At 34.6% G+C, this 24374-nt stretch overlaps 1 protein-coding gene across 3 annotated transcripts in view; it reads left to right on the top strand.

Moving 5' to 3' along the window:
* The first annotated feature begins 707 nt into the window (after nucleotides 1–707).
* Nucleotides 708–24374, top strand: part of MEOX2 (mesenchyme homeobox 2) — a 64830-nt gene continuing 41163 nt past the window's right edge. Inside the window, exons 1-2 of one of the 3 annotated variants that reach the window (XM_079151919.1) lie at nucleotides 708–1194; nucleotides 2233–3018. In XM_079151919.1, the coding sequence (XP_079008045.1) occupies nucleotides 2505–3018 (514 nt within the window). In that variant the 5' untranslated portion in view covers nucleotides 708–1194; nucleotides 2233–2504. Of the gene's footprint in view, nucleotides 1195–1239; nucleotides 3019–24374 lie in introns of those variants that run through there. The other 2 variants (XM_079151918.1, XM_079151917.1) reach the window with 2 other exon arrangements.

Raw genomic sequence — 24374 nt, 5'->3', positions numbered from 1 at the left:
CTATGTAAATATTTCTGGTTATGTTTATTGAGGTGGTTGCCTAAATTTGAGTTTGAATAAAACCTTAAAGCTTTCACCCAGAATCCATAGAGTAGCTACAGGAGTTAGGGAAGTTTAGTGTTGCTCTTTGTACTTCAACTTTTAATATCAGAGCACATATTGAAACCATAAACACAATGAAAATCCAAAACCTATTCCGACGATATTGGAGGAATATACCCCCCCCCTTTTATTTTTAAAGAGCCAAGGGCGTGGGGAGTGGCAGGAATAAATATTCTTAAGATGTAAGTCCTGAACGCCATCCTTCAGTGCTTAACCCCCTAGAAGCTTGCAAAGTAAAGAACACCCCCACCCTCCCTTTCAAAATCTAAATCAATATTAGATTTCTGAAATATCGGAAAAGAAAAGTCTTACCGTCAAAAGCTTGCTGCAGGTCCCAGCTCAGACCCAGACTGAGGAGTTGAGCAGCTGGTGAGCAAAAGTTTTAGTTTTTTTTTTTTTTTTTTTTTTTTTTAAACGAAGTCTGCAAAACTAATTTCCCTCAAAATAGGGCTCAATTTCCGTTAAAGAAAGCAGCACTTACAAATCTCAGAATTCCTGATCAACCCCCACTCCACCCCACCTCTAAGAAATGGAAAACAATTCGATCTTTTACATGGATGTGAAGGTTTATTTCGAAGCCACAATTCCAGAGCACTCCTTAAAATTTTGAAAAAGGAGTCAGGCTGAAGCTGGAGGGACTGGGCAAGGGGAAAGGTTCTGCCTTAGGGACACTCTTCCAAGATTAATCAATACTTTTTCCTAATTTAGACCAGATGTCTAGCCCATTTTGCTGTGCCCATTAATCCCATTACCAACTTCAAAGACCTGGTCACCATCCTCTGGACACCTGAGACAATGAAAATAACGGGGCGACACTGTTGGTGGCACATTCAGGGCCCAAGCCGGATAGGTGACTTTAGATATTCTTCTGATGTGACACTTCCCAGACAGGACCTGACTGTTCCTGCTTCTCATTAGGTGCTGCTGCTAGTTGTGTGTTAAAGATTCTGCCCCCAGCAGACTGTTACCCCGCAAGCAAGTGGTTGTACGAAGCCCCGTCCTCGCTCTCACAAATTCACCAGTGGCAAATTTTCTAACTTTTTCAGGGATGCGAATTTTAACCGGGGAGACTTGAAGAGCTAGCAAATTCTGGTGAGTATTGAAGTGCAATCTTTCTCAGCAAATGGAACAGTGATAGTGGGAAGGAGTACAATTAGTTGATTTTTGAGGAAGAGAGGGTGAACTATTGGGAGGAAATGAGGGGACTTGAGTTGGTTAGTGAAGAGAGTGAGGTTTTTCAAATATGCGTGCAATCTGCATATCTCATGTGACAGGGACGAAATTGCTTTGGAATATTTTTGACCCAGGGAAACTTGGTAGACAAGTGGATAGAAAACTGAGAGACCAGCAAAGTGGGGATAAGGTCTGGAAAGTCCAGGAAGGGGGACGCCACTTGGCATTGCACGTGAAGATGCCCGGGGCACTGATATCCGCAACGTTCTCCGCCTTATGCCTTCGCGCCACCCTCTCCATCAGGTTCCTCTTCTTTCCGCACAGAGAACTTCCCTTTGCCACCCGTAGTACATAAATGCAGCCTCTGACTTGGGACTCTGAGTTCTTTAACGACCCAGCTACAGACACCAGCATTGAAAAGCTAGGTGCACTTCTGAGCGTAGGGAAGAGGGAGATACGAAGTTTGAGAAACGTTTTGGAGCGTGAGTCAAACTAGCTGTTCTTTTCTTTTGAATTATTTTACATCTTCCGCGCTCCTCAAGAACGAGGCGCACACCTAGCTTTTCTGCAGGTGACAGTTCACAGATGGCACTAACAAATCGCATTTCCTTGGAAAAGTGAACCGATAGCGAACTAAGTGCGAGATTGGGGCAAGGGTGAGCTGCGGCTGGCTGGGCAGCCTGAGCCTGAGTCGCAGAGCCGCTGCCCGCTCGGGCGGGATTTAGGCTCCTGGCGCGCTGCTTGTAGTCCTGGAGACTGACAGGGTTGGGCGGGCGTGGACGTGCCGCGTCTGTCCAGCAAGCTATGTGAAGTGGAAGTGAGGGCGCGTGGTGGCGCAGACTGAGCAGGAGTTTTGGAGGGAGTTTGCATGTGGTCAGCGCTGGGCTCCTAAGCCAGCCCCCAGCTCACATTACACTCTATTTATAACCTCTCAGAGTCATTTCCCCCTGAATGCAGTTCTCTGGGACCACCTTCTTTTGGCTTCAACTGCTCCCACTCTTGACATCTGAGCTGCTCAGAGGGAAGCTTCTCCAGGTCCGAGTGTTTATATGTAAAGGAGACTGGCCGCTAGGGCTCAGGACCGGGATTATCCAAGCTCTGCAGAAAAGCGCGAGGCTATTACTTTTGGAGGGGGAAAAAGTCACACGATTTCCAGTGAAAAGTGACAGAGGTGGTGGTGTTTGGGACCGTCGTGAAGTCTTCTGCCTGGATTCGAAGACTTGCATGCTATGGAACACCCGCTTTTTGGCTGCTTGCGCAGCCCGCACGCCACAGCGCAGGGCTTGCACGCATTCTCTCAGTCCTCTCTTGCCCTCCATGGAAGATCTGACCATATGTCCTACCCCGAACTTTCTACTTCTTCCTCGTCTTGCATAATCGCAGGATACCCCAACGAGGAGGGAATGTTTGCTAGCCAGCATCACAGGGGCCACCACCACCACCACCACCATCACCACCACCACCATCAGCAGCAGCAGCATCAGGCTCTGCAAACCAACTGGCACCTCCCGCAGATGTCCTCCCCACCTAGTGCGGCTCGGCACAGTCTCTGCCTCCAGCCTGACTCGGGAGGGCCGCCGGAGCTGGGAAGCAGCCCACCGGTCTTGTGTTCCAACTCTTCCAGCTTGGGCTCCAGCACCCCTACCGGGGCCGCCTGTGCTCCTGGGGACTACGGCCGCCAAGCACTGTCACCCGCGGAGGCGGAAAAGAGAAGTGGCGGCAAGAGGAAAAGCGACAGCTCAGGTAAGGGAGTGCAAAGTACCCTCCTTGAGAGTGCACGCCGGTTGGAAAGGGGGCGGGGAGATGCCAGGAAAGTTTCTCGCACTACAGTGAGGCGACAGGGAAGATGAGAAAAGTCTTGCCCTCTCGCTCCCCGTGGCCAAATCCGGCGGTGCAGCTTTGGTTCGGTTATTTGGGGGCACGTGTTTTCCTGAGGGTAACACATATACGGCCAGTACCACTCAGCTCTCCAAGATCCCAAACTAGTTTACCAGAAGGTTGTGTAAAAAGGGCAAGCAACAGTATGTGAAATCGATTGCGAAGCATGACAGTCCATCAGAGCGCCGGGAGGGGTGTGCGCCCTGGGATGCAGCGTCTTTTGGGCTGGCGTGCGTGAGGGTGCTGCTTCTTGACTTTTTGGTTGCAAATTCCCGACTCAGAGTGGCTCGATTTTTCCCATCGTTAACTGGATTTCCAAATTATTGCACAATGTTTGGAACTTGTAGTGGAACTTGGCAGAGCGCATGAGAAAAAAGTTTTAGTGTTTTTTTTTTTTTTTTAATATTCTGATTTTAGAGTTCTTTAAATAGCACCCTATTTCAAATGGTAAAAATATTCTTTTTCGTGGGGGGACGAAGACATTATCTAGGAATTTAGTTTTCAAGGAATGCTTCAAGATTTGTTAATAAGTAGATGCTTAAGATGGTCTTGAGGAAAGACCATTCTTAATCACAGTTCATATTCGTGTGGTGCAGTTCATATTATTTTCTTAAAAAAGAATCTGAGTTTCAAAAGTGGAAAATAAAGTCCTGCCTCAACTGGACAATATCTGGACAAGTACTGAGAAGCAAACAATAATTCGGGTATTGCTGGTTCAGTTCTAGCTTAAAAGTGATATGCTAGCGTGCGCGCCGGAAGCGCTGATCTATATGAGAATAAATTGAGATGACTCCTCAGAATCTCCTTGAACCCCCGTGTCTGAAGGTCCTGTTTACCGCGTAAATTTTAAGGATCCAGAGGAACTGAAAGTTTTCCAGGCAACTCTTCCAAGCCTTTAGCTATCTATAATCATAACAATTGTTAAAAGATAGTTTATAAGTGAGGAAGGTGTGAGTTTTCTTCCGTGGCTATAGGGCAATCTGAATTCCATCTTTGGGAAGGTGTCATTTTATAATGCTTGATTTTTTTTTTTTTTTTTTGAGCAATTGTGTCACTAGTCATAAAAGATAATCTCAGGCATTTGAAAAATCGAAAAGTGTCTGTAAAACTTTAGCCAAGATGCTTCATGAGTGACAATAACTGAGCTATTTCATATTACTTTGTAATAATGTTATCAATTGTTCCTCAGTGTTAGTATGGAATGGATACTTCTGTCAAGGTCTCAAAAATCTAACTTTTCCTTTCAAAGGTCAGGGGCGAACTTTTAATGCTCTCTCACAAATTAGTTTATATCTAAGAAAGTTTACAGCATTATCACTCATTTTTATGGATTTTACTAACTATAAATGTAATACTCTTAAGAAAATGAGTTGAAAGGCTAATCTTAGCAAGAAGGTTTCCATTATCATTATAAAAAAGGTAAAATTTAGAATGCAGTGAGCATTTCACAGACTGGGCATTTAAGATGAGTCATTTTGGTACACATATCTCAGTGCAGGTTAGTCAGAGTACTTTTATAATTACTGGAAAGCTTACTGTTCATTTTATTTTCTGCAATGAGATACCTGTGTGATGAATTTTTTCTTATGCTTCTTGAACTGAACCAATGCCCTTAAGTTTCTTAGGCAAAAGGACTTTTCATACAGGCATGTTATTTCTGGTTGGGGGAACAGAGAAAGTGGGATTCAAGAACTGACTCCCTTAAATTACTTTAATAAAAAATTTCATTTATAAATAGTACTTCATCATTGGAACAATGATGGAACAATATAACAAAAACTTTAGTTTTTGCCATTGAAGCTGATACTTAGGGTACTGAAAAAACAAAAATAAAAATAAAAATTTGTGTCAGCTGCATAACAAGACAAAAATCATTGGAGACTTAGAATAAACTTTTTCTTTGAAGGGTATTTTTAAAGAATGTTTGACTAACAAAAAGCAAGTACCACAAAAGTTTCTGGTTAAATCTATGGACAGTAAACTTATTGAAAATAATAGTCAATTTGCCAATTTCAATGTCTGAGTTAATATTTATTACATCATTAGATGAGTTCAAATTAAAAATATTTTCCTCCTGTAATGATGTTGCATTTGATCATCCATAATGATCATTATTTCATTTTATAGTATTATAAGGATCTTGAACATAAAAGATTATTATGGTTCTGGTATATTATTAGCATATTTCTCATTCCTTATAACATGGTTTTAATATTTCAATAGTTCTAAAAATTAAATTAATTTTGGGACTTTATAATTTAAAATTGTATTAGATAAAAATCAAAACATAGTAGAGATCATTTGATTTTGTCAGGCAGTTTAGAATTACTGGGTATTTATAGTTGAGAGAGTACTGTACATAAATCTAAGGCAAAGTTGGAACCAGAATTCTGAATTCCTGTATCTAATACCCAGACTACATGTGTATGTGTTCATGACTTTAAGTTCTAATAGAATTTTGAGTGCCAGAAAATATTGATAAAAGACTGAAATATTCATAAATCTTACATTTTTATCCCTACTAACAATGCTACACTTACAATTTGTAACATTTTCCCAGCATGTATTTATATACATTTTCCCTCTGCGAACACACATGAACACACACATACCCAAACTCAAAATGCTTAGTGGTTTAGAAGCAAGCATTTATAGACTTTGCTCTTCCATTATAGTTTATTGACAATTGAAAATAACCAAGTTTAATAGAAGAGTACACCATTATTTTTTATATGTGTTCAACATTTTTGTGACTCTTAGCCTGCTATGCTTTCCAGCATTATTAGTAAAGCTAACATCTGCCACATCTTCAAAGGAACTCTTAAAAATCAAAACTTTACAACTATACTTAAAACAATCAGTACAAAGCAGGTGATTCTGAAAAATGTCTATAAACAGTGTGAATTGCTTAACTTCAATTACATTAGATTGTTCTCCAAGCAATGTAGTGATAGGTATAAATTGCCCACTTTCATTTAAAATAACCAAAATTAGTGAATATAACTTCAGCTATTAAGTAGGTAATGTATAATATAAATATGTAAATATTTTCTATTTGACTTAGTTTTTGAAAAGTAAGCATATGTTTTATTTTAAAAAATCCAACATCGAAAAAATAGGGGAAGGTAGACAAGTGGTTATTTGGGGAGGTGCATTTTACTAGGTTTTGAATCATAATTAGATTCTTATAAAATGGCAAATATTTTATTTATAGTAACTAGCTCATGAAACATTTGTTTTCCATGTCTGTGTATATGTTTGTATACCAAATGACAAGCAAGGATTATGTTTAATATTCTGAAAGTTAAACCCAGAGTAATGTCCTACTCAAACTATGTCTGGTATTGTATTGTAACTTTTCCTAGCTATTTCAATCATGTTTTTGGAGGAAAAAAATGTCTTTTGTTATTCATTTCTATGTTACTGCATCCTGGCCTTTCAGTATTTCCATTAAAATAAAAATTATTTTACTGGATCTTGAAGATTACAGGAGAATATTGACAATATAAATGCCAAAGAGGTATGGAATATAAAATAACATTTTATTATTTTTGGATGTTAGCTTAATTTTAGGTGTGAACATTCTAAAGTTGTGACCTGATATTGATAGTAATAATAACAATAATAATTATTATTCTAGGTATCATGACATAATATGAGTGTTGGTAGATGACTACACTCAAAAGTCAAGAGCAGAAATTTCTTTAGAATGAAATGATTCAAGGTTTGAATGTAAGCAATGAATAGAAGGAAGAATGCAAATATACATAGTACTAGCTCCCAGTTCTGTGTAAACTTCTTTATAGTTTATTTGAAAAGGAAAACCATTAAAGCAAGGCAAGGTAACACACAGGCTTTCACTAAGATTAAAAACCCAACAGTAACTATTTAAAATGTTAACTGTTGTTTTATAGTAATTATCAATGGAAATCATTATGTTGACACCCTGTAAGCTGATTCCTACTGAGAAACTGAAAAAAAAAATCTTAATCATTTCTGCATTTTCCTTCTGTGTTTGAAGACTGATCCTTTATTTTAGTGCTGGAATGTATATCTTATAATATTTATTGTAAGACCTAATCACTTGAAGAAAGTAATTTTAAATAAAAATGAAATAGCAGAAAGGATCAATTCTTTCTTCTAATTCCATATGCAATGGAAGAATTAATTTTTTTCATTGAAATATGTCAACTGATGAATGAATTAATAGAAAAATGTAAAGAAAAATTCCCCACTTATGATTCTATTAAACGTACTTGGCATGGCAATGTTGCTTGGTGTGGACAATTTTATTAATTTAATATGTTTAAAAGGGCAACTTGAAACATAAAACAAAGATGGGTATACTTTTTAGATTTTCATTTCAAGTGTGAACAAACAATATAATGCAGTAACAGATTTTAGTTTTAGACTATATTTGTTTCATTGGCTTATATCTAAAATTTTGGAGTATACCTATTTTTCAAGCATTGCTATGAGAATTGCAAATATACATGATAGGTCAATGCTAAGATGGAAAATATTAGAAAATAAATTACATGTAAGAGTTTCTTAGAATTTGTTAATAGTTATGGTTGGTTTATCACTCCCAAATTTCTGGGTTTAAAATTTCTCTCAAACTTTTCAATTTGCCTATTTTTTTATACTAATAACACATTTTGTGAGTGAATTTATCATGTGAAGTGAGACTATCAACAGTAGCACTTTTCTCCCTGATTTATAATCATAAAATAAGAAGGACTAACTCTTGAATGGCTACTGGTAAGGGCGACCAATTCCAAAGGTTAAAAGTATAAAGAAAAAAAAGTAAATACATAAGAAAGAAATAAAAATAAACCAAGATCAAAGTCCACAAATAGAAATTGATGTAGGTAAGATGTGTTTTCTATTTAACATACATGACATAACATATCTTATTTCAACTTGTTTCTATATATTATGTTTTGGTAATTAATAAAGTTCACTGATTTATATATATGCATATATATAAATATGTAAAGGATTTGTGTATATATAAGTATGTAAAGGATGTAAAGGTTGAAGCACTGACTTTTTTCCTATTTTTGTTATGGAGCCGTTATCACTACTTCTTTGAACAGTTGTATTGAATGAAGCCTCCAAGTCAAGAAGGAGTAACAGCAAATAGAATAGTTGGCTATAGAGGTTTTGCTCAAAGTCATTGTGAGATGCAAAATCAAATTGCAGAAAACCTTATGGAATATTTTATGTAGTAAAAATCACAATGGTAAAACTTCATTGAGGTATCAGCCTTCAATTTGCCTTACCCATTTCAAGGCAGAATTAATCTAAAACTGATGCCCTTTTCTTTAATGGTTCTCCCTATTTCATGTACAGTCTAAATATATCAGGAATTTCCTTCTCTTTAAGAAATTTGTGTTATGTGGTATTTTATCATAAATAATAATCAATAACATAGTTATGGATCTATCCGTATGAACCTCAGATATTGTTTTTATATCTCTGAATAACCTTTTCTATTTAAAACCTTTTGACATGTGTTTTGCTAAGTCAATATGAATTTATATGGTGAGAGTATGAGTTATTTATAAATTTTCTCTACTTTGGAAAACCTAAATATACAAAAAAGTACTCCTTTACTAGTGAAATCTTCACTTATAATATTGTATTTTCCACAACAAATATGGTATTTCTGATATTATATGTGTTGCTGTTTGTAAATTTTGTACTTTGTATTGGCATTTTGGTTTTTATGGATTTTTAAAGTATTTTATATGTTTATTGGTCTCTTCTATTCACATATGAGTAAGAATGATCAGGTAAAATCTATGTTGTACCTACACATTTATAAAAAAAATTTTGTGATAGATAGGAAAAAAATTTTAAAAAATAATCACTGCTTTCTCTATACTTGATAGATTTTAAAAATTAATAAGGTATATTCATCTTACATGATATTTCTGCTATAGCATTTAAAAATTTAGCATTTACTTAAAATAATGATTCAAAGATGCTTGTGTGTATAGATAACTTAATTCTTAAATATTTGGAATTTTTACTTTTATTGAAAATATAATGTGTTGACTTAGTAAATGATTCATAGTTGTGAAAGCTTTAGGTTATGATTAAAACTTCGAATTCGAAAATTGTCCCTCTTTGAAATTTTATAAAATAAATTTGGTTTGTATGTTGCAAATATGTTTAAATACTGTGTCATTTGTTTTCATGAACTTTTTAAGAGCCCTTAAATTGGGTACTTGCAGTTTGCCTAGGATATATTATTTGAAATTCTGAATATGAGGTGATAGCTTTTCATAGTTTTTAGTTTTTATAAGTTGCAAAGAATAGATAAGAGGGCAGGTGCTGTATTAGCTGGGATGTGGCAGCTGTACTTAAGCATATGTTAAATCAATGCATTTACATAAAAAGTCTTAACTTATAGATGTGTGTATGTTAACAAAATTCAAAGCAGAATTTCTAAAAGTACATCTGAATTAGAAGCATCCACATTAAATGCTGTAATATGATGTTAAATGTTCCAATTACAAATAAAATATTAAGCTTGAAACATATACAGCTGTGTGGAGAGTCTAGCAGGCTGAGCTCGTAATCAATGATAGTCGTAAAAGTCAAAACTGCCAAGTCCCCTGCAGTTTTGTTTTCTTTTGTTTTTCTCTTTCCCTAGCTCATTATTCTCTGCACACTTCAAGAGATTCCCATAATGCTCCAAAAAAAAAAAAAAAAAAAAAAAAAAAAAAAGAAATCCTAGTTATCTTACATGATTGTGGGCAAGAAAATAATTAAGATGAAGTCATCTTGCAGGCTCTGCGGAAACGTACAGGAGGGTCCAACTTAGGTTGGCAGATGCCACTTGAATTTTAAAGGCCTGAAATTTTACTCTTTGAAAATATAGTCTTAAAGCTTTGCCAGAAATGACACCCAAATAAAAACTTATTTTTGCAAAGTGATAGTTATTTGCAAATGCAGTGGTGAAACGTATTCAGTGTCTGTGGAGGCAGCTTCTTGTACTGTCTGGACTGCATAGTCAACATTTGGATAATTATTCTTAGCCGCCTGAAAAACTAGTAAACTAAACAGAGGCATAGTCTTAGTAATTGCAAAATAAAATAAAATGGATGATGACTCTTATCAAATGAACAATGAATATAAAATAAATTTCACAAATTATTGATTTATTTAGTAGCCAAAACATATAGTTTAGAAAAGCAAAATTGTGTCATTCAAAATTTGGAACTAAGGGGTGAAACATAGCTTTGATTTTGTAGGACATCGGTAATGTAACAAATGACTTTCCCAGTTTAAGGAGCATTAGAATAGTGCTTTCCACTAACTGGGTAGGAGTCAAATGATGCTTCTCCTTATTTAATATTTTTCAAAAGTAAAATGAGTTCTGAGTATGTTTACTGCCTTTAACAATTAAAATCTTCCCAACTATAGCTGTGTTTACATGGGAATTTTTTTTTTTCCTCATTTGAAATATAAACGGGTCTGGATGTATTAAACTAGACAGCATGTGGATGTAAACTGTTGAGACAGATTGAAATGACAGGAAAGCCAGAGTTCAGGCATCCAAATCTGGGGGCCTGCTGCCACCCACATTTTCAGGATTAACATTTTGTGAACATTCATTCTCAAATTTCAGGGAATAATAGATGTGTTTCCTTCTAGGACTGCTCTTTGTCCTGAGAAGTTGAATTTATTCTTGGATACCCAAATGTTTGGGAAAATATGAAAAAGCAGCAACATTGTCTTTCTTCTTTGCAGATTCAGCGATTAGTTGATAAATTATAAATTACTTGTCATATTTTCTTAGCATATAAGACAAGGAAATGGGTGACACACTAAAAGGGATAATTGAAGAGAATTTTATAATGATGGTTTGATGCTGGGTAGTATTATAGGGGGAAAAAGAGGAAATAAGGAATCTCCCAGGGTCTATTCATAATTGGAAAATAGCAGCTCCCTTAAAGCTGAGAGGGCAAATAGAGAACTCTCACCAGAATCCTGTGAGAGCACCAGGACAGACGTCTTCTGGCAAAGTCAGGGCCCAGCTGGAGGATTGCAGCTCATATCAATGATTATCCCAAAACTTGTCCTCAAGTCCTCTAGTCTCCTTCTGTTGCCTCCCATAAGCCAAATGTAACCAGAAGTCACAATAGAGAAGCCTCATGGATAAAATGCATAAAGTGAACCTAAGGGAATGTGGGCCACATAGCAGACATTTGGAGAGTAGATCTGGGGAATACAACAGCCAGGGCTAAACCCTCCCACTTTCTCTGACTATCTGTCAGTACTTGACCAGCAATATATTTCTCTGTATATTAGGCACCTGAAAATTAAAACTGACAATATATATAAAACACTTATGACAGTGTCGGATCCAGTAAGTATTTATTGTTGATTTTGTAATCTATCCATGAACGTGCAGTTATGTTGTGGGTGTGCATCTTCTGAAAACCATCTGTTTTACGGTACCTATTTTATTTTTTTTTTCTTTTTCAGTGGCAATAGGAATCAAACCTGGGGCCTCACACATGCTAGGCAAGCACTCTACCACTGAGCCATATCCTCAACCCTATCTATTTTAATTTTTAAAATATTCTTATAAAAAGTGTTGCTTGCCTAAATGATTGCTATAGATTTAAAATAATCTATACTGTCTCTAGAATGGTAGGTCGCATGCTATTTTCCTGAAGTGTGGGGTGATTTCTAACCAGGTTATGTAACAAGCTCAAGTTGTCTTCATGCCCCTTAAAATCCCTATTCTGCAGCCTCCTTTGCTGGGGAATAGTCTTACCTCCCATTCTTAGATGTCTGCTGCTACTTGTCCATCAAAGTATGTTTCCAGTAAGAGCATATATTAAACAAAGCAAAGAAAAAATCAGTCATACAAAAATATAGCATGTAGTAGAGTATTTGGTCAAAAGGAAGTAGAATGGATTCAAATATGATAATTAAATTTCCTTTCTCTGTTATAGCTGTTAAGTATGAGGGTAAGTGTGACATTTTCCTGCTATGTTACTGAGTGTTTTGCAGAAAGAATTTATATATTGTAGCTTTTTGTTATTTTTAGCAGTTCTATTTGAAGACCCTCATGAATGGCAAATATGCAAATACTACTAAAATCTAAAAACACATCTCACATATAATACACAAGAAAAACTTTATTTCACTGACCACTTCTTTTTACAAAGAAAATAGTTCATTTGTTTGTTTACAGTTAATAAATTCTTGAGAAATACTGCTTAGGTTGAGGCAACACAGAGCAGTAAAGTCCTGAGAAATTGGCCACATTCACTTAATTTAGTTTAGTCTCTTCTCCTACACTCACAGGGTACTGTGGAGAATTCAGAAATGTACTTGAGAGAAATTTAAAATTATTATATGCAAGGGTCTTCAGTGATTGTTTTTGAATAAGCAATAGAACCAGACACTGCATTAAAATCCCAAAGGTAGAGTTAAATTCTTTTGAAGATTCATAGCAATTTGGTCGCTAAAATGAGAAAAGTTCAAAGGAATGGTGAGAGTCTCTCTGCTTTGTAATAGAAGAGCAGAAAGGGAGGAGAGAAGAATATATAGGGAGGACAAAACATTAAATGTTCAGTGGTACACAGTGGTGACAAGAAAGCCCCAACTGCCTCAACTAGTTCATTAACTCTTTGATTTCAGAGTGGGCTTCATTTGTCCAAGTTTTCTCAATGACTTGTGATCTATAATCTTTAAACAGATCATCAAGCTCAGAATTATCATGGCACTAGAAGGGACTGACATTACCCAGTTCAACAAATGTATTTCCTAGATGAGGAAATGTGCCCAGAGAAGTTAAGTAACGTCTGTCCATCTGGCCAAGTAGTGGCAACTGAACTTGCATATCCTGACTTCAGCCCAGTGCCCTTAAAAGGAAAATCTCATAAAATATTTTGAAACCTTAAGTTTTCAGTCCTCCCAGTAAAAATAAATTTCAGAACCATTTAAAATGTTGGCTACTTGCTTTTGAGAGAACAAAATGTAATTTGACAAAATAATTTACTTGAGTGTGAACTACTGTTCTCTCAATCTGATTTTATGATCACCTCAGTCACTCTTCATTCTTGTTTTATTAATATAGACACGGATGAACTTTCTTAGCTTCAATTTCTAATGAATATAGCCACTGACGAACTTTGTTAGCTTAGTTTCTAATGATGTAGTTCCTGTTATCAATGACCAAAGTGCCTAAATATTTTTGTTACCTTATGCAATATATCATAGCATTTTGAAGTATATGAACTTTGCTCCAAATAATAGACACCTATGTCAACATTTATCATTTGTATTTAATTTAGTTCACTGTCTTCAGGACTCTTGAGGTAACAGTTCACTGAGCATCTTTATCTGTTTTCATTTTTCCCTAATACAATTTTATCAATTTTGTTACTTTAGTACATACCAAAACTTAACTCTAATATTCCCCTTCTTGTGATTCTATATTCACTTGATATTATAATATAATATAATATAAATGTTCAATTATGACTTTGATGCATATGACACAAACTATTAATGTCTTTTAATGAAATATTACTAGATTTGGCTTGTACATATGTAAGTATGTATACTTATACATATGTACATACTTAGAATTGTGATTTTCTGGCACAGCAATCTTTTTATCATTGTCCACAAGATTTTTTCTACCCCTCATTTAGTCAAGAACCATAAGTTATATGATATATCTTAATATCTCATTTCCTTTATTAAGTATGCAGTTGATAAATGAATAAACTTCCATCTATAATCTTTCAATCTAATCATAAAAAGCCTTTGTTGACCAAATGGGTAAGTTTTTTTGATAATGTTTTTTCTTTGTTTTAACCAATCTTTTTTTCCAATGGACTCATTTATGCTTATCCATTATTAAAGAAGCTATTTTAAGATCATTGTTAATCCACATGCAGTTATAAGAAGTAAATAGGTACATACATTTTTTTCCTCAAGTGTAAATTATTTAAATCATTATAGCACAATAACACAACCAAGAAATTGACATTAATACAACCCACCGAATGTGCTCAGATTTCCCTAGTTTTACATGCTCTCCCACTCAGTGTGTGTGTGTGTGTGTGTGTGTGTGTGTGCACGTGTTTATTAAGTTATATACTGTTGGCCACTTTCATTTTTTATTTTTATCCAAGAGTGTATAATATTTTTCTAGTTCATGTGTGTTATTTTTATTAAAATATGGATGGTAACAGCTTCTCAAATCAATACCAATCTACACAAATATCTACATTAACACCACATTATTATCTATACTCCCCACAACAATGCACTTACATTTTTCCTTGTGATTCTCTCTATTGTCCCTCATTATGGATCTTCAGTGTCTGATTTGAACTGCTTGCCCTCTATAAAGAAAAGGCAACATCTTTTTTTTTTTTTTTCTTTTATTGTGATATCCATCATAGGGCTAGGTTCAAGGAACTGCTTGTTTGATTCTACTTCTGGCATAGAAAATATTACACTAATGATGACTGAATCGTCCATGCCAGAGGTTTTCCAAGGATCTTACTTCCAGGTTTCCAGTAGTAGGGACAAATTTGAAAGGTACTTGGGCAGTCCTCGTAAGAGTTGAATGAATATCCAGCTTAATTTAGCTATTGATTAATATTTATGGATGTCTTCTAAAGTAAAATACATTTGATCTTGTGTTATATACTTATTATTTGTGAATTAGTTGGGACAGAAATAAAACATGTATTTATTTTAAAAGTTTACCATTACTCAGTAAAAATCACCTACATTTTAAAAGGTAAGGTATCCTTATTTTCAACAATTTGGTAATTGTTAAACTCAAAATGCCTGTTAGCTAATTTTTAGGAATGTCTTATTCCATTATTTCAAAGTGAGACATGAATAATGTAAATGTTCTGGGCAGAATAGTTTTGCTTTGCTGAATTTTTTGTTGTTGTTGTTGTTGTACTGGGGTTATGTTTTTGAATATGACATACAGTCAGTCACCATAATATTTTTAAAAAATTAAATGAAACTTTGAATTACTGGACAATTAGGAATGGATGATGTTAAACTACCCACATGTTAATTTGATAGTGGCAAAAAGACTTGCCATTTTGAAAAAAAAAAGTGTTATTTTCAAAATTTTAAGTTGGCTGAATTTTTAAAAAGTAATTAAAAATCCCTCTCATGAGAAGCTTGATACAATGAGGCTGGTTTCATCAATAAATACCTGTGCCAGTATCATTCTGCCTTGAGTATGACTCGCTAACTAAAGAAGACTACGGGATTAGAGAATGTGGATTCCAGACTTCGACAGTGACCACACTTGTGGCCTGGCTAGTAAGGAAGGAGCAGGGCTGGTGAGGGGTGGGCGGACTGAAGACAATCTTCTCACCTGGAGTACTAGGCTTAGTTCTAAACTGATGACAGGAAAGGTTGCGATGAGTCTACTTGGGCAGTGTATTTCTTCCTGTAGGGCTAATCAAGTCAATCCATACCATGATCTACTTTGACAAGTTTATTTTTTTAATTCTGTTTTCCATGACTCTGATATTGATTCTTCTTCACCAATTCCTTCAATTCTTAAGGAAAACATGCATTCAATTCTCTAGACTTTTTTATTAATACATCCTATTACTTTATGAAGACCAATAATTCTCAAAACTGATTTTACAATGTAATGATATGGACAGTTTTATAAATATTTTAATTATTATTTTTGTTACCAGCGGTTGAACCCAAAGGCACTCAATCACTGAGCCACATCCCCACATCCCCAGCCCTTTGCATTTTTTATTTTGAGACAGGGTCTCACTAAGTTGCTTTGGGCTTCGCTAAGTTGCTGAGGCTGCCTTTCAACTTGTGATCCTCCTGCCTCAGCTTCCCAAGTCAATGGTCAATGGGATTATAGATGTGTGCCACCATGCCTTGTTCACTTTTATAAAATTTTGAAGTCTCATAGATTATGATTCAGAAAATATTAAATGGAATATAAATTTCCAATATTGAATTTAACAATTACAAAATTACAACATAAGGATAGAAAAAATAGTATCATGCATTTTCAGGTGTCCTTTATGTTCAACATTAGTCAACACATGACATCTTTTTCTACTTTTTATTATTAATGTATATTAATTGTACAAATTAATGGGCATCACTATGACATTTCCATGTGGGTGTACATCGTGCCTCATCTCACATGTGACATACTTTATTTCACTTATGCTGTCCCACTTTCCCCTCACCTTGACTCAGTTATTTTGGAACAAATGTTATCTTCTCATTCCATCTGGATATTGGTATATTTAGAAAGTATCCAAGTGATTCCAGTATATAGTCAGGAATGTACCAGTTTACAATAGTCTTGGCTCTTGATTGAAAATTTCTGAGAGACAGAAATTTTGTATTCTAAATATTATGCCTTTCAGCACATGGTCAGCAGTAGTGGACACTGCACTCAGTAAAATATTACAGATTTATTACAGATTTACTAGAAATAGCTGATTGTCTATGCTTATCACCAATTAGTGTGATACTCTCTTCTGCTGTGGCTATTTAAAATTAAGTATAATTAAAAATTCAATTCCTAGATCCCACTGACCACATTCAAAGCACGCAATATATGTATAGTTTCTACTGGCTAATTTATTGGGCAGTGTGGATATAGATTTCCATCTATTAAAAAGTTCAACTGGATGGTGCTTAAGACAAAAAGATGAACTTACCATTTAGTCACTGAAAGAGACATTGAGGATGGGAACCTGTTCCACAGAGAAAGAGATTATGAGAATTCAATACCATAGGAAGCCAAATATAATTAGAAGTAGAAGCACATCTAAAAGTAAAACATAAAGCACACTATTTTACTTAAAGTCTTTGGTATAAATGCTTATGTTTAATCAACCAAAAATTTAGAATAAAATATTCATGGTTTCAAATGAGCTTAAAGTACATCCTAAAACAAGGAGCAATTGAATATAATATCTAAGCCTGGGGTTTGGGCAGTTATTAAAATAAAGACAAAATTAGAGATATTGAATCATTAAATTATAGATACACAATTAGAATGAAGTAAAATACAACATAAAAATGGATATGACTATTAAAAAATAGAATTTTGGAGGGGGGTATGAAAAATGGTAGAACGAGACAGACATCTTTACCCTATGTACATGTATGATTACACGAATGGTATGAATCTACTTTGTATACAACCATAGAAACGAAATGATGTACCCTGATAAAAAATAGAATTTTGGAAATGGGAAAGCAAACAATAAAAGCATATTCAAAAATGTAAGGTCAACTAGGGAGATTCTTCCAGGCCTCTTGAGGAATAGGGAGGAGAACATTTTTCTGGGAAAGGGTGGGGAACATGCCAGGAACGAGGCTAGATTTTCCAGGAGGAAAGTATGAAAACTTAATAGAATCAGACAGTGGCAATTAATGACACAGAATTATTAACTTTTAAAACCTCTCAAAAGATTAGATCTTCTGTAATCTTTGGTTGGAATTCCAGAATTGCAAGTCAGGTAGCTGACAAACAGAAGTTAGTGACAATTTTTTATTTTTATTTTTTTTAGGAAGAAAATGGGGATAGAGTATTCATCCTGGCATGAAAAAAGAGCAAATGCAAGGAAGAGTAAAGTATAGGGAGTCTCATGTCTATATTATGAAACATCTGGGCCTGTTTGGCCGTGGCCATGCATTATGAAATTAAGCCGCCGCAACCACAGGGTTTTGAGTCTGTGGGAAGGGGGAGACTATTCACTAGTGAATTCATTTTTTTAAAAATAGAGATTAATTGGGAATTAAGTGGAGATTGAACTATTAGCGATTTGTGGTGTAAAAGACAATATTAATATTACACATTAGCAAAGCTATCCCTGGGAGTATTCGTGTTAGAATTTATGAGTTGAGAGAATTCATTAAAATATGGAAATGTAGAAGAATATTAGTGATCATATTCATGATATCTTAGGAACACAAAAAACAAATATATACCTACTTAACAGCACTGAGCCAAACATAAACAAGTATCCAGGCAACTATTATTGTTTATATGGGTTTTTGGAACCGAATAAGTCCAGACCAACTATAATTTGTAATAAAGTTTTATTGGCTGTGTAGAAGGGTAGGGAAAATCATTTTATAGTTTTCAGTGAGTGAAATTTATGGGTTTACTTTTATTTTGAAACTCCGCTCATGTTATTGGTTGCATCAGTATATAAATGTGTGGATATGATAATCTATAAAGTCAAAAGGTTTTAACTTTAGATTAATAAATGTGAATTTCTCCAATTAAAAAAATATGAACCTCTTTGCTTTTTCCTTGGACATAGTGGAAGCAAGAGGTTATTTTCTTAATATAAACCCTTTAGAACAAGTAGTCTATGTATGTGAAATATCTCAGAGAAAAACTAATTATAGTATGTTAATTAAATACAGTAATGTAGTTAAGTGTATGCTAGTACACAGTAGAAATAGGTGATTTACATATTGAATGGTGTGCTTTGAAAACTCAGGATGTGAGAAAGCCAAACTAAACCAATAGGAAATTCAAATATGTTATTTGAAGAGGATGGAATAAGTGGATCCATAATTTAACTGTGTTCTAAAGAGGTGCTGAACTAGGGAGGGGCTGCGTTAAGCAAGAGGCACAAGCAGAATGTTATTAAGGGATTTCCTCATGAAGTAGTTGTGTTATTCTCAGGTCAGACATAAATACTTTCTCACATTTTTCTCTACACTTCTCTAAATATTTTTGGGGAACTTTCTCATTTTACATTTTCCAATGGAAATACTTCATTTTGAGTCACCTATTAAACTCAGGAAGCAGTTAGTATTTTAGATCAATCTTCAGGAAAATTAGTATTTTAGATCAAGCTGACTTATTTAAAAAGTTAGTTCAGGGAAGAGCTATTTCAACAAGTGGTAATTAGTGTCAAATTGTAGCCTATGTCACCCCAGGTAAGCTACCCTTACACCAATACAGTAGGTGTTTCAATAGCACTAGAAATCACAAATTCCTATGTAATTCCCTGAATGCCTACTGTAATGTGCCTGCTATGACTCTGTGATGGGGGCACACCAAGGTGAACAAATACCTCGATGTCCTAGAAGGGTCCACAGAGTAGTAGGAAAGAGAAAGATGTAAAATTTGGTCACAACAATATAATAAATAATACAGTAATGCATGCAGGGAAGGTGTTGAAAATATCCAAAGTAATGAAGGAAGTTTTCATTAACACAATTCAATTTCAATTTCTCTGGCCTATTACTTCCCTCTTCTGAAATAAGTGCAATTAAAATCCAAAAATTGTTGCTCTTGGAAAAAGTAAGGGATTCTATCAAATGATAAGTGTATCAAGTGCGAGTTAGGTTTTAGGTTCCTAGAATTGTACATAAACTCTGTTCCTAGGATATTTTTATTCATATTCTTAGCTATTAGGATTCCTTTATCTCAGAAACCAAGGTTTTAGTGGGAGGGTAATTGATCCAAAATAGCTAAACTTCACAGATCAAATCTACTATTTCAGGAATGGTGTTTTAGCTTGGTGGTAGAGCACTTGTCTCCCAGGTACAAAATTCTGGGTTAAAAAAAAAAAACAAAAAAAAAAAAACAGAGTATCATTTGATAAAATCACAGTAAAAAGAAATTTTGCTCACTAATGAAATATGTGTGCTATTTTTGGTATGAAATCAATGTCGTTTTGATAAGATAAAGGAAAATTAGGCCTATGGAAGCCACTGTGGAGTACATTTGCAAGCATGAGTGTGGTATTTCAAAGGTCAACTTTAAATCATAAAGCAGGTGAACTGACTTTTATCCTTTCCTATTTTTCCCATCTTTGGTATTCATTGTATTTCCTTCTTTCTTTCTTTATCTTGAATCCTGTTAGGCTATATTTGAGCACATTATCTTAATCTTAGAATTGGAATGGATTCTAGAAATCATCAAAGCTATCCTCTTGGTCTTAGAGATGACAGAACTGTGTGTGGTTCAGAGTGAAATATCCTGAAGATTGGCATTAGAGCTGTAACTAATAATCTCCCATTCAGTACCTTTCTCTTTTTTTATATAATCAGTGTCTGAAAATTTCAACCAATATGTTTAATAAGGTGTCAAATAGTTAAGCTTTTACTTTTGTGTATGCTGAGCTGATCATTTCTAGCCAAAAGGGCAATTGATAGGATATAACTCTACTTTCTTGGTCCAACAATATTATTATTTAATTATTGCTATCCATTGGTTTTTCAGCAATAATTAAATAATAATGAAATGACAGTTTGCTAGCAATTTTAAAAAAGTAAATCTGAAAGCTGTAGCATTTTCACTGATGAAAGGTCAATGTCTGCCTTGCATGACATTTACTCCCTGGTGAAACTGGTAATTCATTTAGAAGGAATAATTTGGCCCATTCTGAAGTTGATGCTTATTCTTCAGATTTACTATGAAAATTTGGAAGAACATTAACAAATACTTCATCGATGACTAAATTAACTAATAAATGTATAATACTCTTATGCTTGAAATATTTCATGATCTGAAATATGAGGGTTTCCAATCTTCTCTTTGTAGATACTAGACATCTTCAGTGAATCTGTATGATTTATCATTTTTTGTTTTTAATATTCTTTCAATTACTTCCAAAAGATACTGTTACCGAAACACCAGAATGGTTTATTTCTCTTTATTTAGGGTAACCTAAATGTGCTCATTTTCTTTGCCTTGTATTACTTTCTAAGGATATGTGAAGGAAGTCATATAAATTTGCAAATTTGAATGTATTGAATCACATGGAATCGATTTGTGAAAATGTATAACATTGTCTTGAACATTCAGAGTGTGGTTAAAAGGGAGCTTGAACTGTAAGAAAAGTACTTTTTTCTTTTTTTGTGATGTCCACTTAACTAATAAATCTGTCATCACTAACTGGTCTCCATTTCCTCTGAAATAAACAAATCACTATTGAGTTCTTTGAAACAGGAGACTGCCAGGAAAACGAAAGTCACTTTTGCTTCATCTTCCAAGATAAAATATTTAATAAATGGAAATGAGATGCAACCTAAGGAGTGGCGGGGTCTTCACACCTGCTAGAAAGTCCAGGAGATGCCCCCAAAGCTGGAATTCAAACAAACCTCAAACCTTGACAGTCAGCAAAAGTGCAGAAACTAAGCCAAGAAAGAAATTTATAAGAGTCTTGGAAACTTCTCATGTAGAAAGCTTGATTTGTAGAGGCATAGGGAATTGGAAGAGGAAAAGAAAGGAATTTTATCTGGATATCCGTGGTCCCCAGTTGAATTGGTCCTGAACTAATAATATCTTTAAATTATTCTATATTCTACTTTATATCTAATGGCAGTTGGTCTTCATATAAAAACCTTGGTTAGAAAAGCAGAGTCTTTATTAAAGAGTAAACATCAAGCATCAATGGAGGATGATTTTTTGTTGTTTGCCTACAAGTTTGATTTCAGAGTGATATTTCATTATTATTCTTTCTAAATAAAAATAAAAGAGCTCCTTTAACGAAAACTCACATGAATTCTACCAGCAGTTCACTAGGGAATACAAGGTAAGGTAAGAGGCAAGACAGAAAGAAGTCAAATTTCATCATACTTAGAAAGATTAAAAAAACAAGTAAGATTCAAAGGAAATAAACAGAAAACATTAGGAGGAAAAGTAAAAGTGTATCCCCAAATTAAATTTAAGGCATAATATGTTACTCTTTCTCCTTTGAGATTAATCTCTTAATTTTTGTTAAGAAACTTATTGGTCTCAATAACAGAAAATCTTTCTTAACCTAACCCATTCATACGTTGTTATTATCTCTTTTAGCATAATGAACTTATTTATATTTTTTCCTATTTAATAAAGGGAAAATAGAAAGAAACCCCAAAAGACATTTGATCAGAATTTAAATTTTTGTTTCAGTTAAAGATTTTCTTCATTTCAAGATCTGATAAACTCCTTAACTCAGGTATATACATTTTTTTTTCAAACAGAGGCGTTGAAAGGAACAGGGGTGTGATTGAGGAGATCAAAACAGTGAGTCATTCTGCCTCTGCCAGCAGCTCAAGGATGAAATGATGTTGGTGCTTTAACCCCTGCTCTTCTCTGCTCCTTACCACCTGCCTGTGCTAGTCCCTCTCTCAGGACACCAGCCACTGTGCCACTATTTATAATAGTTCTAGACTTCAAAAAGCTTTTCTGTTCATTTTTTTTTTCTTTCAAAAGTAAGCTCAATATTGGGAATATAGCTAAGTGGTAGAGGTCCTGTCTCATAAGCACAAGACGCTGGGTTTGATCCTCACCGTCCCCAAAGTAAATTAATAAATAAATTTTAGTGGTATGCATTCATATATTTTAAAGGTTGTTCCTCTTGCTTGACATTAGCGGGTTTGGACACAAGATGAGTCCTTATTTTGAATATTGAATCTTCCTACTCATCAATTTTCATTAATAAATTAATAATTTTGTAGAAGGAAATGAGGGGGGTATGAAAAATGGTGGAATGAGACAGACATCATTCCTTATGTACATGTATGATTATATGAACGGTCTGAATCTACATCGTGCACAACCATAGAAATGAAATGATGTACCCCAGTTGTGTACAATGAATCAAAATGCAGTCTGTAAAAATAAATAAATAATTAAAAAATAATTTTATTGGTTTTCAGAGATATTTCAGAGATATTCCTGATATTTTTAAACAAAATATAGTTTGTGTCTATGAAAGATGTCACACCACACACTTTTCTGTGCGTTTTCAGTCACTGAGAACTAAATAGGAAAGTTTCAGATAGGTGGAATCTCAGGGAGGGAGGAAAAGAGACTCTTAGTAAATGGAGACCTGAATCTACAAGCATGATCTTTAGTTAGAACATCCAGTGAATGTGTGTAAATGATCAACTAGAATAAAAACACAACTAATTTAGATGTCATCAAATTCAGAAACTTATACAATATGCCCACAAGTGATTTATGACTACTCTACTAAACCAAAAAGAAAATTTCCAAACCCCAAATATCAAATACTTGTCATAGGACATGATTTTCAAAGGAGCTTATATGAAAACCTGTTCATTTCTTTTTATATATATGAAAATCATGTATATAATCAGAGAGCTCAGCTCTGGTGGGTCACTCATCTTTTCTTTGAGACATGAGGGCTGTGAGCTGCCCCCACTCTGCTTTGTGATGTGCATATAAATCTTTGTGCCTTGCTTTTGACATGCCATGGAATTCTTTTCAGCAGTGAAAGTCAAGAACCCTTAAAGACCTGGTAAAGTTCCCATTCTTCTCTTTGGAGGGACCTCCTCAGACCCCTGCTCGGTGACAAGTTGACACTGTATTCAGAGGATAAATTCACAGATGAGTTATTTTTGGGTGTGAGAATGATGACGACTATGCTAATATATTCTAGGCTTGAATTGTTTATATTTCTGAATTATTTGATTAAGAATTATAGGGACCTTTTTGCTATCATAATATTGATCATGCCTTACATTTTGGCCTCCAGAACATGAAATATGCATTATTTGTTAGGTTATTGTTTTCAAATTATGGAAAACATAGATTGATTTAGTGGAACTGTGCTTTAAAATTTTCATATGCACTGCATTCAATCATAAAAATTTTGGAGTGATTTCATTCTTTATAAATCTCTGGATGAAATACAAATAAATTACCAAAAGTACTCTTGGTTACTACACACTGTGGATATTAAAGAGGATGTGGAAAAACTTTGAAGGAATGGGGGCCTGCTCCATTGTTCTAAGCCAAAAATATCAAAATTTGGCTTCTAACACTATGGAAAATAAAAGTCTGCTTATTCCTATAGGGGATTAATGCATTACTCAACCTTGAAAAATTATATTGCCTGGCAACTACAAAGTATGTTCAATTTTCCCAGTCCCTCTTTCTTTATTTCTTTATTTTGAATCTAGTATCATTCAAAGTTTCTAATGTGCTGACAGTTTCAATCTCACTGGAGTATACAGTACCCCTGATATTCATGCTATTGGAGCAGTTTATATATTATTTATTGATTATAAGAAAAATTGGAAAATTTCTTCCATGTCTCTTTAATTACTTTTAGTTTAGAAAAAAATAGAGAACTGGGAAAAAAACACTAAAACTCATACATACTTCTAAGGAGAAAATATTACATGTTACATCAATATAGTGTACTTGTTTGAAGACCTCAATGTTGCTA

The sequence above is a fragment of the Sciurus vulgaris genome (assembly GCF_902686455.1).
Source record: "Sciurus vulgaris genome assembly, chromosome: 8".
Lineage (NCBI taxonomy): Eukaryota > Metazoa > Chordata > Mammalia > Rodentia > Sciuridae > Sciurus > Sciurus vulgaris.
The sequence above is the reverse complement of the archived record's forward strand: the minus strand, read 5'-3'. Positions and strand labels throughout refer to the sequence as shown.